Source organism: Mytilus galloprovincialis, chromosome 9 (assembly GCF_965363235.1).
Source record: "Mytilus galloprovincialis chromosome 9, xbMytGall1.hap1.1, whole genome shotgun sequence".
Taxonomy (NCBI): Eukaryota; Metazoa; Mollusca; class Bivalvia; order Mytilida; family Mytilidae; genus Mytilus; species Mytilus galloprovincialis.
The window spans coordinates 53,529,122-53,543,944 of NC_134846.1; the positions used below are offsets into that span (position 1 = coordinate 53,529,122).

General features: G+C 30.5%; 1 protein-coding gene across 2 annotated transcripts in view; it reads left to right on the forward strand.

The window, feature by feature from the left end:
• Positions 1–14,823, forward strand: part of LOC143045290 (zinc finger MIZ domain-containing protein 1-like) — a 220,115-nt gene that overhangs the window by 128,002 nt on the left and 77,290 nt on the right. For both annotated transcript variants that reach the window (XM_076217676.1, XM_076217675.1), the window contains exons 4-5: positions 7,217–7,427; positions 12,756–12,869. In XM_076217676.1, the coding sequence (XP_076073791.1) occupies positions 7,368–7,427; positions 12,756–12,869 (174 nt within the window). In that variant the 5' untranslated portion in view covers positions 7,217–7,367. The remainder of the gene's footprint in view (positions 1–7,216; positions 7,428–12,755; positions 12,870–14,823) is intronic.

A 14,823-nucleotide genomic window follows, 5' to 3' on the forward strand; every position in this document is an offset into this window, starting at 1 on the left:
ATTAGAAGAATTGGAAAGGTACAAAGTCAGGGTAAATTAAGATTTGTTCTGTTTAAATTTTTTTTTTTTTTTTTAATTTTTTTTTTTAAATGGAAAGGTGTGAAGTGTGTAAATTGTAAATATTCTTAAATCATCAATTGTGATCATTGGTATTGGAAAAAAAACCATCATAGAGAGGTTAATAGCAGTGGAATCATCTGATAAGTATTTAATTATGCGATCAATGTATAACTTGTTGGTATGTGATCCATATTGAGAGTAAATTAAGAATATCAGTATATAAGTGATCCATAGTAATTGTCAGGTTTATGTTCGATTGGATCTTGTTAATATCTACAAGCTTAGTTATTATATGATTTTGCACTTATAACTGCAGTTAGTAAATTAATTAGATGTTTCAATTATGAGAGATTTACACTGGTTGCTCACAGCATTGCATTGTCCAAACGCTCCTAATATTTTGTTGCATTAAAACATAAAAATGTAGGATTAAAGCATAGCTACAGTACGAAAACTAACATTGACAAGGACCATGGAAAAAATTTACTCAAGTTGTCTTTTTCTTTTTCTTTCTCTCTCTCTTCCTCTCGCAATCTCAAAGTAATCTGTTCCTGCTGAATTACCAACAGAGGTAAAAAAAAAAATCTATTATCATCAATTCACTTTTTCTGAAAATTTTATCTTCTAACTTTTATGTTTAAGGGCAACAGGCTTCATTACCTCCATAAGCGTCACAAACTTTTTTTCCATTATAAAAATCAACATAGAAATGTGAAAATATTCCAGGAAAAGTTGTAAAATGTAAAATTCTCTCTAGTTTTATGAACTAAAGATCAGACAAAACTACGAACCCCACTAAAAACCAGGTTGCTGCCTCTTTATTGTTTTCCCCATCTCTTTTTATTCATAACAAATAATTTTCTCTGAAAGACTTTTTAACAATATATTACCAGGTAAATATATAACTTGATAAGATAAAAATTAAAGGCTTGACTTTGTCAAGTTTATCAATGAGGATATTCAGTTGAAACTTTGTAAAATGAGGTTAAAGGTCGAAGGAGATCCATCAAAACCTGTAAAAATTCTAAGTAAAAAAATATCTTAATATAGCAATTGAACATAATAAGATGTCATTAATGTCATTTTTCTGCGATGACAAATATGAACCCATTTTATTCTTCCATTCTTTTCACGGTTGGAAAGTTTTCAAAAGGCGCAAGTTCTTTATCCTATGACAATCGATATATAAAGGATATGACTTGTGCGAGTTATCTGATTACAACAAAGTTGTATAAAATTGAGTGAATAAACCTATCTATTACCCTTGGGTTTTATATTATCATAACTTGTTTGTCACTTAATTGAAAACTAAATACACTAAAAATACTACATCGTTTATCATACTATTTTGTCATTTTTAAAACCTACAAGTGACAATATAATTTTTACCGCCTTTTTGCTTTATTGTTAGAGGAAACTGCAAAAAGTTGAAGATTTTTACATAACTGCACTTTACAAGCATGATCAATTGTATAAAATATTTTGGGAGGAACTAGAGATGTTTTATGGCCATTGCTTGTCTAGCCATAAAGGTAACCAGGAAATAGGGCAAAGATAAGGAATACCATTTTATATTAAAGGCTCCCTGATTCCAACTAATTCTACCATGATGTACTTCCTTAAAAAAAGTCTCTTTTTCAGTTGAAGTTTTAAAATTTCACCAAGTAATAAAGAACACTGCAAGTATAAAAAAAAAACATGCTGCGTCAATGATTGCATCAAGGTCTAACACATTAATAGGAATTTTTTGTTTCATTTTTTTAGCTCACCTGGCCCATCACTTTGCGTCCGGCGTCCGGCGTCGTTAACTTTTACAAAAATCTTCTCCTCTAAAACTACTGGGCCAAATTTAATCAAACTTGGTCACAATCATCATTGGAGTATCTATTTTAAAAAAAATGTGTTCGGTGACCCGGCCAACCAACCAAGATGGCCACCATGGCTAAAAATAGAACATAGGGGTAAAATGCAGTTTTTGGCTTATAACTCAAAAACCAAAGCATTTAGAGCAAATCTGACAAGGGATAAAATTGTTTATCAGGTTAAGATCTATCTGCCCTGAAATTTTCAGATGAATCGGACAACCCGTTGTTGGGTTGCTGCCCCTGAATTGGTAATTTTTATGGAAATTTTGCTGTTTTTGGTTATTATCTTGAATATTATTATAGATAGAGATAAACTGTAAACAGCAATAATGTTCAGCAAAGTAAGATCTACAAATAAGTCAACATGACCGAAATGGTCAGTTGACCCCTTAAGGAGTTATTGCCCTTTATAGTCAATTTTTAACCCTTTTTCGTAAATCTTAGTAATCTTTTACAAAAATCTTCTCCTCTGAAACTACTGGGCTAAATTAATCCAAACTTGGCCACAATCATCTTTGGGGTATGTAGTTTAAAATATGTGTCCGGTGACCCGGCCATCCAACCAAGATGGCCGCCATGGCTTAATATAGAACATAGGGGTAAAATGCAGTTTTTGGCTTATAACTCAAAAATCAAAGCATTTAGAGCAAATCTGACTGAGTTTAATAGTTTATCATGTCAAGATCTATCTGCCCTGAAATTTTCAGATTGACCCGACAACCGGTTGTTGGGTTGCTGCCCCTAAATTGGTAATTTTAAGGAAATTTTGCCGTTTTTTGTTATTATCTTGAATATTATTATAGATAGAAATAAACTGTAAACAGCAATAATGTACAGCAAAGTAAGACCTAAAAATAAGTAAACATGACCAAAATGGTCAATTGACCCCCTAAGGAGTTATTGTCCTTTATAGTCAATTTTTAACAATTTTCATAAAATTTGTAAATTTTTACTAACATTTTCCACTGAAACTACTTTGCCAAGATCATTATAGATAGAGATAATTGTAAGCAGCAAGAATGTTCAGTAAAGTAAGATGTACAAACACATCACCATCACCAAAACACAATTTTGTCATGAATCCATCTGCTTCCTTTGTTTAATATTCACATATACCAAGGTGAACGACACAGGCTCTTTAGAGCCTCTAGTTTTTATATGCTACTGCATCATTCGTAACTGATTTATTTTACCTTGGTTTTTTATTTACAGTGCAACATTTATATGTGTCCACACTTTGCAGTATTGCTTTGCTTTATGTTTTGTAGTACACTATCTTCATGAAATGTTGTCCGAAAATTCCTCCAGTATTGATACATTATTAAGATATCAGATTATTTTTTTCACAAGACTTGATGAGGTCAGTATTTTTATACAGGACTTGAGAGGTCATCTTCAGCATCTGTCTAGGACTTGTAAATTTGTAAGAAAAGCAATAATTACTCAACCTTAAATGTTTTCTCATTTATCACAGAAAAAGTGCTATGTCAAGCATTTTGTTTAGAGTGATTTGAAATTTCATCAGCGAAGTTAGTTCTCTCTTTTAAAGTATAAATAAAAAACTGTTGTATGCCTGAAAATGAACTCTTTACAAATTATTTGCCATTACCTCTTCCAAAATATATTTTTCTTTATGCTTTCAATATCAAGTTGATAATTTAGTAATTGAAGAGGTATATTGATGAGTAACAAGTGGTTTGTGTTATATTCCAATTGACATGTTGCTTAGTGGCACTATTGTGGCCCTAATTTCAGATATTTTGAATGCCAACATTGACAATTGGTGAGACTTCTTAGATAGTTCTTGTCACTGACATTCATACCAAGTATCATAACTTTCATGTAAAAAGTTAATATTTTTGCTTTATGTTAGGCACCTTTATGTATTCTGAATTGGTCTTTTTTGTGCTAGCTACTTTAATATCAATTAGTCAGAGACTTAATAGCTGTTTGTTTCTTAGAGATATACAACAAATGAGCCAAAAATGATAGAAATTAAATATTTAAAAAACCCAAATTACATATTAACAGTTGAAATTACATATGTAAGTAGATTTATGTTTTTTTCTTTTAAACTTTTAAGTTTTTTTTTATAGCAGACTAATGTACTTCATCTTTTCATAGTACTTAAATTTTGTTATACAAGGTTTTCTGGTTTAACGCATTGAAACTGACTTTGTAAAGAATGCTTTAAGACATCCTTCTTGGTAATCGCTTTGATAGGCTGCCAAAATCTTAATATAATTCAAAATTATGATGTTCTCGTTGTAAATTTTGCATAAAACATTCAATAAATTGAGAATATTTATAATAGTTTTATCAAATTTTCACCTGGTAACATTCCATTAACTAAGATGAATAGCAGTCATCCTTGATATTATAGTAAAATCATTTTACAATTTATATATAATTATATACAAAAATGTAATTAAATGTCGTGAAACATGATACATGTAACTTGTATGCTTTTATATTTTTTGTCAAAAACTAATTCTTTAAGTAAGTTTAAGTTTTTTTAAATTGCCGTTCTGAGCAGATAGTTACTGTTGAATGCATTGAGGTGAGAAAGGGATAGAGACTGCACTATTATATAGCCCATTAAATCTCATTCAACTGCTTAACTGCCTACCATCTCATTTTTGCCTGCAATTTATTTTCATTAACTCTTTCAAGATGAAAAAAAAAATTGCAAACATTTAAAACTTGGATTATATCTGATATATAAACCTTAACAAAGTTCAATTGATTGATTGATTGTTTGGTGTTAAATGTCCAGTGTATAAAGTTAGAAAATGAAGAAAATAGATTTCCAGTAAACCCCCTAGAAAGAGCGAAATGTAAAAAAAGTATACAGGAAAATAAGTTGGTCTACAGATTGATTGGGAAACTGAATAACAGCTTTAAATTGTGACTTGGATGGAGAGTTGTCTCATTGTCACTCATACCACATCTTGTAACAATGTTATATCTGTTTTGATTTTCCAAGTTCAAATAATTTGTAGAAGTAAATATGATAAAATAACTGTTATATTTTTTTGTAAGCATATGGTACCTTTCACCTTGACAATACGAAAGTTGATTGAATCATTATGAAATATTCAAATATTACAGGACTTTAAAAATTCTTGAATAGTAGCTACTCTAATAAAACAGTAAATAAACAAAATATTGTCATCTTTTTCACCTTCTCCCTTGTTTCAGCAGGTAAAACATCTGCCCGCCTCACCTGGTGTCTTTGTTTAATGTTAGGCCATCTGATTTAATACAAATAGTCTTATAATTGACGAGTGAACTGGGGTCATCTTACGGCAAATGTTAAAAGAGATTTTATAGAAAAAATATAAATCATATTGTTGTCTGTGAAACTATCCACGTAAATTGTTTGCTTTTTGTCTATCAATACTTGGTATTTATATTGTCAAAATAAATTAAAATCTCCCAAACAGGTGACAAGTTTACAAATGTTTTTACTTGAATAAATATTTAGTGTTTAAATATTGGCGGTCAGTGTCGCGCTTCTTCAACATATGTACTTTATATTTTGTTTAATTTTTGTTTCATTGTACATTCTATGATTTATTATTTACTCAATAGGGTGGTAGATATATTTTTCATTTGGAGGCTAAGAAAGACATGTTAAATTTTACAGGCCCTCAATAAAACATTTGATGAACTTTAAAAAAAAAAAATATTAATATTATAGCAATAATAGTCCCATGGTGTCCTTTACCCTGGTCCTCATCGTCATAAACAAATTCATTTTACTAAAAATCTGGTATTTAGATAGATCTCTTAGAAATAACTTGTAAGACCTAGCAGAAGGCAGATGAAGGGTGGTGGCATTGTCCAGGAAAATTTTGTGGGAAGTTTTTGTTTGAATTCTAGGCAACCATAAAAAAAAATCTTTGACACTTATAATAGTATATTTAAAAACAAAGTTGGGATAAATTCGGATTTCATTTAAGGTCTACATGATTTTTCCAGTATGTAAAAAATGTGTATTTGATGTTTAATGATAAAAGAGATAAATAAAAGAAAGGAAATCTGATCACTGTTCTATTTCGTGTACATGAAATGAATTGTTGCAGTATCAATTACTTAGAAGATCTATTTATTATATAATGATTTCTTGCAAGTGGGTATAATTATAGTATCTTTAACAGTTACCGACAATCAAGATGAACTCTCGGTGCACAATGTTTTTTGTGTGCAACAGCTATGCTCTTAACAAGCTAGACAAGATATCTTTACACTGATATGTATTATTTGTGGTATTTAGATGTAACTATTAATGATTGCCAAGGTCGTCTGAGGTGATGGTTGTTTATTGTGTAAATATTTTTTATCAGACAAATTATCTATGTTTTCTGTTTTCTTTCTCATTTTTCATTGAGAAAATAATTGAGTTGTGAGGTGTTGCCAAGTACTAAAAATAATTGTTGCCGTTAGTAACTGTGTTACTCTGTTAAAGGTCATGGACATTGCAACTTTGACCTTTCTGTTTGTATTAATTTTGTTATCCATTTGAATTTTGTAAACAGTCCACTTCACACTTGCATATTATTTTATGAATGGTTAACATTATCTTTGACTCTATGGTTTGTTTTGTTCTAAATTTTTCAAAACACTGCCACATTAGAACGAACATATAGGGAAAATGAATTGGGTACCTAATTATGCAGATTGACATGAGTGTATATGACATATTTTACTTTTTAGCTAGGGTAAGTTTTGAATCTGTTTTGTACTCATGTACTCCCCTTTCCAGAAGATCTTGATGAGTTATTGCACTTGTTGTATACATATGGAAGTTCTCTTCATCAGATGTAATGGAGTTATTGTCCTTGTTTGTCTGTGTTGTATACATATGGAAGTTCTCTTCATAAGATATAATGGAGTTATTGTCCTTGTTGTCTGTGTTGAATACATCAGGAAATTCTCTCCATAAGATATTATAGAGTTATTGCCCTTGTTTGTCTGTGTTGTATACATCAGGAAGTTCTCTCCATAGGATATTGTGGAGTTATTGCCCTTGTTTGCCTGTGTTGAAATACATCAGGAAGTTCTCTCCATAGGATATTGTGGAGTTATTGCCCTTGTTTGCCTGTGTTGAAATACATCAGGAAGTTCTCTCCATAGGATATTGTGGAGTTATTGCCCTTGTTTGCCTGTGTTGAAATACATCAGGAAATGTTCTCCAGAAGATATTATTGAGTTATTGCCCTTGTTTACATTTGTATACATAAGAAGTTGTAATGTCAATTTTAATCTGGTTCCTTTTGTTATTTCAGACTACCAACCATGTAACCATATAAATATAAACCAGTACAATTAGAAAGGGAAATCCAGTTTTGACATTTATACCATTTATCTTCCACTATATATACCAATGTTTGACGTCTACCCAATGTACCTGTGTGATCCACAGAAAAAGGGACCACCATGAATGAGATGGAAAGACATATTCAACAAACAATAGATAGACTTAGTTGTATTAAACAGGTATTAAAATTAAAAAAATTTCAGGGGTTCAAATTTGCTTTAAATAAAGAAAGTTCCAGGACCATTTAAAATTTTAAGTAAAAAGTCCTCCATAAGAAATTCAATGGTACTGTATAAAGCATCAGTGTAAAGAATGGTACGTCCTTTACTTTTTTATTCAAAAATGAAAAGTGCCCTCTTAGAAAGAACAGGTCCTGGACCTCGAACCCACACATTTGAATCCCTGAATATTACACTATCACAAGCTTTAATAGGGTCTGCTATGCAAGATATTATCTAAGACATGATTTTATAATGGCACATTTATGAAGTCTCCAAGGGAGAATAATGTAGCAACGGTTTTTATTCACCATTATGTAGCAATGGTGTTTTCTACCATTACTAAGAAGCTATGAGACGGGGTACTGCCTTGGTTCAAATATAGCTAACTCACATATTTATAAAGGTACTCCATTATATAATTATAACTGTTATTAAACATACGACATATTTCATACAAGACAGATTCACAATAATATTAAACTCCAGCAATAGATGTTTATATGACAAATGCTATTCTCAAAGTGATCCCAAAACTATCAAAACTAAACTGTAATAAAATTAACTGACCCTTTAGTCTATTACTTAATACAAATGTATTCTAAATTTAACTTATGCATCAAACCTCTGACCTTTTAATTACCAAATAGAAATGCTGACTTAGACAGAATGTATTTATATTAGAATTCAATTAAATTTGTCAAGTAAATTTACTCTCCTATAATATTCATGCAAGTTTCAAAATTATTAAAAGGAAGTCATTTATCTGTAACATGTTTGTAACTTTTCTTTAAACTACTCAAGCAAAATGAGTGATTGATTAGTGTTTGTTTTACATCACCTTAGCATAAAAGACTTATCTCAGCAAGAGTTATTGATATACATAATTGATATAAACAAAAAATAAGCAATATGTATAATGTTTGCCCTATCCATTTTAAGGGTGTCTAAAATATTTATTGAAGGACGGTATCTTCTAAATGTTTAAATAAACAACAATATCGTCTAAAAAAATTATGAAAAGAGGCTACCACCATAACCACCAACCAACATGGCTATTGTTACTATAAATAGAAGATATTTGATAGTGTTATCTGTCTGTCAATACTAATGAACTAACTAAATTCTAGGAGCATATGGCTACTCCTTATATATTTCTTGTTAAATGATAATCTCATTTTGTTTACATCAAAAGATATCAATTAATGTGTTGTAGATCTTGGAGTTGAGTAATTATCGTCAGTACTATATAAATAGGGTTCAACGACCTTCGTAAACAAATCATTGTAAACAGCTTGTTATTGGTAAATTCTACCACAATTAATATATTTCTTAATGTAATACTTAATTGTTGATGGTTTATTTTATAAGAACAGTATTTTGATTGACAAAAAAAATGTGATTTATGATTTTAATGAAAATCTTTTGTTTAATTGACAGTGACTGCAGGACATATTTTTAAAATTTCTGTGGAAAAAAAATTGTAACAGGTGCCAATTCATGATTTTGAAAAAGAAGGGAGAGGGGCTCCCTAACAAGCAAATGTTCGGAGATATACTTGTAAAAAGTCTATGCATTTATCATATATGAAGCTCCATCAAGGTCCCCCATTTCCCTTATTTACACCTCTATAAAATTGTTAAAAATATATATATGGAATAAGTTCTCGTTCTTAAACAGTTGATGATAGATATGACAAGTTTTGAAATATAAATGACTTGAATATATATATTAAGAATTAAAGTAACTTAACCCTCTGTCCACACAATGTTCATATATCATCTGAATACCAATATTGTTTGGCAATGTTCATATGTAAAAGTTTTATAACTTGTTTACACTGACACCCTATTGGAATGCATTTCAATGCAACAAATAGAAATTCATAATTTTCAATTACTCAATTTCTATGATCTTTCTATTATTAGCAGATAAGATAAGCAGCATACAAAACACACAAGACTGCTAGCATTCCTTTGCCTTAAAACTAATCTGTTGGATAATTTTATATATGCCTTTGAAGTATAAATCTCTTTTAATTAATTCTTAGTGTGATGATATGTGCTCTTAAAAGAGTCTTTATTTCAAATATTTCAAATATGTGGAGGTGTGCTTGACTCCAATTTTAATTAACAAGGGTAGTATTTCTCTGTGCACTTCCAGAATTCCTTCACCAACTAAAACTGACTGCCACGATTTAGCCAATAGGGCTGAAAATGGAAACACCAATTAGTCTCTCAAATATGTGACATTTGTGTCCTATCCTTCTCCTATTCAGAATTTTTTTTTTAAGTCTGACGAAATAATGTCTCTTTATGCACTTTATCTAATAGTGCTGAAAGTGGTGTTAAATACCAATCAATCAATCAATCAAATATGTGGCATTTTTGTCCTATCCATCTCCTATTCAGAAATCTCTTTAAAGTCAAGAATACAGGCCTTGATTCCCTATAAACATTAAGATGGTGACCTCAACTGCAATCTAACATGACCTTCACTGTGTGATTCCCTGTGAGAACTATGACCTATTGCTGTCATACATGCTGCTGTTTAACTAATACAAGAAAATCTGACAAATGTAATGAATAATTAGGGAAATGGTGATACAAAAGTTGGGACAATTAGGAAATTTTGATTGCTTTCCAGAATTAGGTTGATAAATGCCACCATTTCAAAAAATCCAAATTTAGTAAAAACTGATAAGAACTTTTGAAAATTGACTTAATGGTCAGCTTTTACCAAACTCTGGGTAAAATAAAACACTTGTGATCTCCTTTAAATATTAATTGTTATTATCTAAAACCCAATCAAACATTGTTTCTTCATTGAGCATCAGTTAATGAACTTTTGACAAAAATTCAATTTGAAATTTTGAAAAATCCTGAAAATGCAAATTTGAAACTAAATTTTAAAGAAGTACTGGTAATGCACTATAACTTAGTGTGTACCTTTTAGTAAATTTTAGTTTTTGTTCTCATTCTAAGCCATTGATGACACATAACTTGTTATATATGTCAGGCATATTATTGTACAAAACACTTTCTTAGTCTCAATTTCAAATTGGCATTAATTGCTTTAAATTTGAAAAACATTGCTGGCCACACCCTTCACGTTTCTTTGTTTTTTTAAAAGCATAATTAATTCCAAATCTTGAGTAAATGATTTCCTGATAAACAAGTACAAAGAAATATATATCACTGACATATTTTCATAATAATCTTGTGATATGGAATTACCAATAACAGCTTGCAGTAGGAAAAAACTGCATTTTCTTTGCATCTGCACGATAAGATAATTTTAATTCCTTACAAAATGCTGTTAAATCCATCAAAAACCATTAATTTATGGTGCATATCTGTTTGCCAAACTAAATTAGATTTAACTTCTGGCTTCAAGCAAAGATAAAAATATACTTAATAAAAATTCCTATTGTTTATGAAGTATAAGAAAAGATTTTTGCCAATTAGGTTTTTTTTAATATTGTTGTGTGCACTTTTTACTTAAGAATGAATTTTGTCTTCACAAAGCATGAACTACATCATTAGATGGAAATGATATCATTTACAATGTAAAATATTTGTGGAAAGGTTTGTTTAAAGTTATAATGATTAAACACATCTGGAAACAATCTTGTTCATTTTGGCTAACAAATTAATGAAGTAGTCTACATGAGTTACTCCCCTTTATATAATTCTGATCTGAAAAGGATAAAAATGTCAATTTAATTAATCAATTTAATCTGTCAAATTGAGAAATCTAATACACTGTTTTAAAATTGAAAAAATGTAATCAATTTTAAATGATTATTTAACACAATTTAACAATGAAAAACGTCATGCTAGACAAAACGGTCAATACATAAATTATTAAAAGAAAAGGTAACATTTTAGTACATTTAGTACTACTTAATAAATCAGAAAGTTCAGACATCTTATTTAGGAGCAATAGAAATAATCATTTAAAACAGAAGACATTTTTTGGAGGTATTTCACCTAGTACCTGTAGTGTTAATTTTTATAAAACAACTCCAACTGTTTATATCTGCTTAAAGAATGATTTATTTACACTATTTAGTTGTTAGAACAGAAAATATTTGCACTGCATGTCTGTCTGTCTGTTTAGTATTGTTATAAGTCATCAAGTTAATACTTAGATGAATTTGTTGAAATATTGACCCTCCTAATTACACACTTACGTCTTAACAGGCAGTTAGGTAAATATTAAGGTAGGTTTTTAACACCTGAGTGTGAGGAGATACTACACTTTATAAAACGTAACTGTTTTCTTAGTTTACCTATCTGTTATCGCTTTCTCATAACAATTTTAACTGTGGAATATCAATTACCAATAATCTGCTGCTTCCTGGCATTCTCCAGAATTTGGGTTCTGTGGTAGAATTGTTTTTGTATAAATATATCACAGATAATATCAACTTATGAAGAAGTTAAGAGAATTAACAGGAATGGTCTGTTTTTGTTGTAGTACATCAATCACGCTTCATTAATTGTATTCTCAATGCTGTAGACTTTGACAGCAATAGCCATTTATTTGCTACTAGGAGGATGTCAAAAGTTCAATATACAATATAGTTCTGCCAATAAGTGCTGGTCAAATAGCTGTTAGGGTTACAAAGTACAGGTAAAAACATTGGTCTACTCAAAGGATATTCAATGGCTGAATTACAGAATCATCCCTGATATTTCCTTTAATTATATTGGTTGTATTGTTTTTTTTTTGTGTACTATTTAATAAAAATGCTGTTGCTAGTCTTGAGCTGCATAAGTATATGAAATCTTCAAATGAGTATACGCTCCATTTGCAATGACTTAATCTTTCTAAATTACATCATTGTTGATTGATTGATTGTTTAACACCACTTCTTCACTTTTTGCTGTATTTGGATTACGTTTTTATAGGTAGAGGAAGATGGGGAGAACCACACACCTTCAGTAGGTAGACTACTTAGACAATCTAAGACTAGAGTCAATCACATTTTTGCAAAACATACCGTCTTTGTAAATTTATAAAATCTAAAAAGTGAAGTTGAGAATGGAAATGGGAATGTTATGCCCTGTCTGGGATAGTAAGAGGCATTATATTTTCTAGCCTGTGCATTTGTCAGCTGGTGGGTTTTTTGGGGTTTTTTTGGGGTTTTTTTTATATCCCAAACCAGGTTTATGCCTGTTCATTGAACAAGAAAATGTTAAATTGCAAGTGTGATATGGTGTCCTATGAACACACATTCTTTTTTTAAATGAATAACTTAAAATTATACATTTTCTGTTTCAGCATTTGTCTTCCCCTACAGGGTTTCAGAACGCAGCACGTGAGCTACTTGAGTGGTGCTCAGACTTAAGAGCTTTCCAGCCTCCATTTGAAGGCAGTCTCATTAGCTGTTTAACAGTAAGTTATATGTGACAATGTTATAATGTAGAGATAGTGCTTATTTGTATCACTATTATATATATCCTTCCTTTTATGCCTCAACTAGGGGCATTATGATTTTGGACTGTGCATCTTTTGTCTGTTGTACTGCCTGTAACTGCTTCAGGTTAAAGTTTTTTTGGTGAAGGTAGTTTTTGAAGAAGTTGAAGTCCAATCAATTTGGAACTTAGTACACATATAAGAAAATTATACACAAAAGAAGATGTGGTGTGATTGCCAATGAGACAACTGTAGATAACCGTACAGCCTTTAACAATGAGCAAAGCCAAAACCGCATAGTAAGCTATAAAAGGCCCGATATGACAATGTAAAACAATTCAAACGAGAAAACTAACGGCCTTATTTATATAAAAAAATGAACGAAAAACAAACATGTAACACATAAACAAACGACAACCACTGAATTACAGGCTCCTGACTTGGGACAGGCACATACATAAATAATGTGGCGGGGTTAAACATGTTAGCGGGATCCCAACCCTCCCCTAACCTGGCTCAGTGGTACAACATGTTTCCTTTAATATACCCCAATTTCACAGTCCATTGAACATAGAAAATGAACGTGTGAGTGTGCCATCCATGTACCGGTACTGTGAATTCATTCTTGGTCTTGCTAATTTAGCTTTAAATATATTTGTGATGTACCCCAGTAGTTCTTTGCAATAACTTTTTTTCAGATTGAAGAAATATCTGTTTCAGACTAAAATTCTAAAGAATGGGTCAAGTTTATTAACTTACCAAAGTATCAGGAGTCTGTAATCATAGAATAGAAATGAAATAAAAGATAGGTTTCTTAAACTACTGGGTAGTTCAAAACTAATCAATTTTAATAAGGTTACACAAAAAACTTTGAAATTTGAATATGAATCATTTGTGAAAAACAAATCTTGCTCAAAAGTGCAAAATTTTATGTTTTCCTATTTGTTAGTGTGAAAGAAAATATACAATTAAAGAACTTTTATTTATCAAATTTCACATCGCAGTATCATTATTTGAAATTGAAGTTAATTTTCTATTCACAGTTTAAGTCGTAATTTACCATGAATGTATCATATATTGACTATGTAATTGTATATGTAGCCATAAACCGTGTACACATCTTAACAGATTCTTAACAAAGCAAATATTTTCTGTAACGGTTTACAAAACGAAAGAAAATTGAAGTTAAAATGTTCTGTCACCCTTCGATATTTTATCTTGTATTAAGTTAAGTGTAAAAAGGCATTTAAATCATGATGTAAGAGGGAGTCGCAACGGGATATCATGTAATACAATAACTATTCACAATGGTAGAAAGATTATTTTTTATAAATGCTTCTTAAATGACAAAAGTGTAAAAAAATCTTTATAGATTTCTATATCTAATTTAGTTAAAATGTCTATTTCTCGCTTTGAAAAAAAAAAAAGACATGATTCCGACAAATTGTTCTCAGCAGCCCCTCGTTTGAAACCCTCTAATCAAACAATGCTTAAAAGATAAGTCATTTTAAGGTAGATTTAAACCTAATGATAACTCTTCATGTATTTTAAACTTGAAAGTCTCCAACGTGCAAAATGAATCAAAAGGTGTTACATCTCAGTTTTTACCTATTGACGTAAATTACTTGAATGTTCTCCTCATGATTCTGTAATAATCAAAAGTTTAATAGATTTATTGGGGATGTGTTGCTTGTAATGGAAGGAATTTATAAAACACACCTATTACAAATCTCTATTTACCTGTGACAAATAACGATTTTCTTGTTCATTACATAACTCTTTACATCACCTGCGGAGATTTTTTTTGTTACATCTCTGCAACAGTTATTGGAAAGTGAAGCAATTAATTTGAAGTCATAGACTGATAATGATCTAGCACCCGCCATTTTGTTTTACCCAAGCTCCACTGGAGGGGTAAAGCTGTTTACCAATT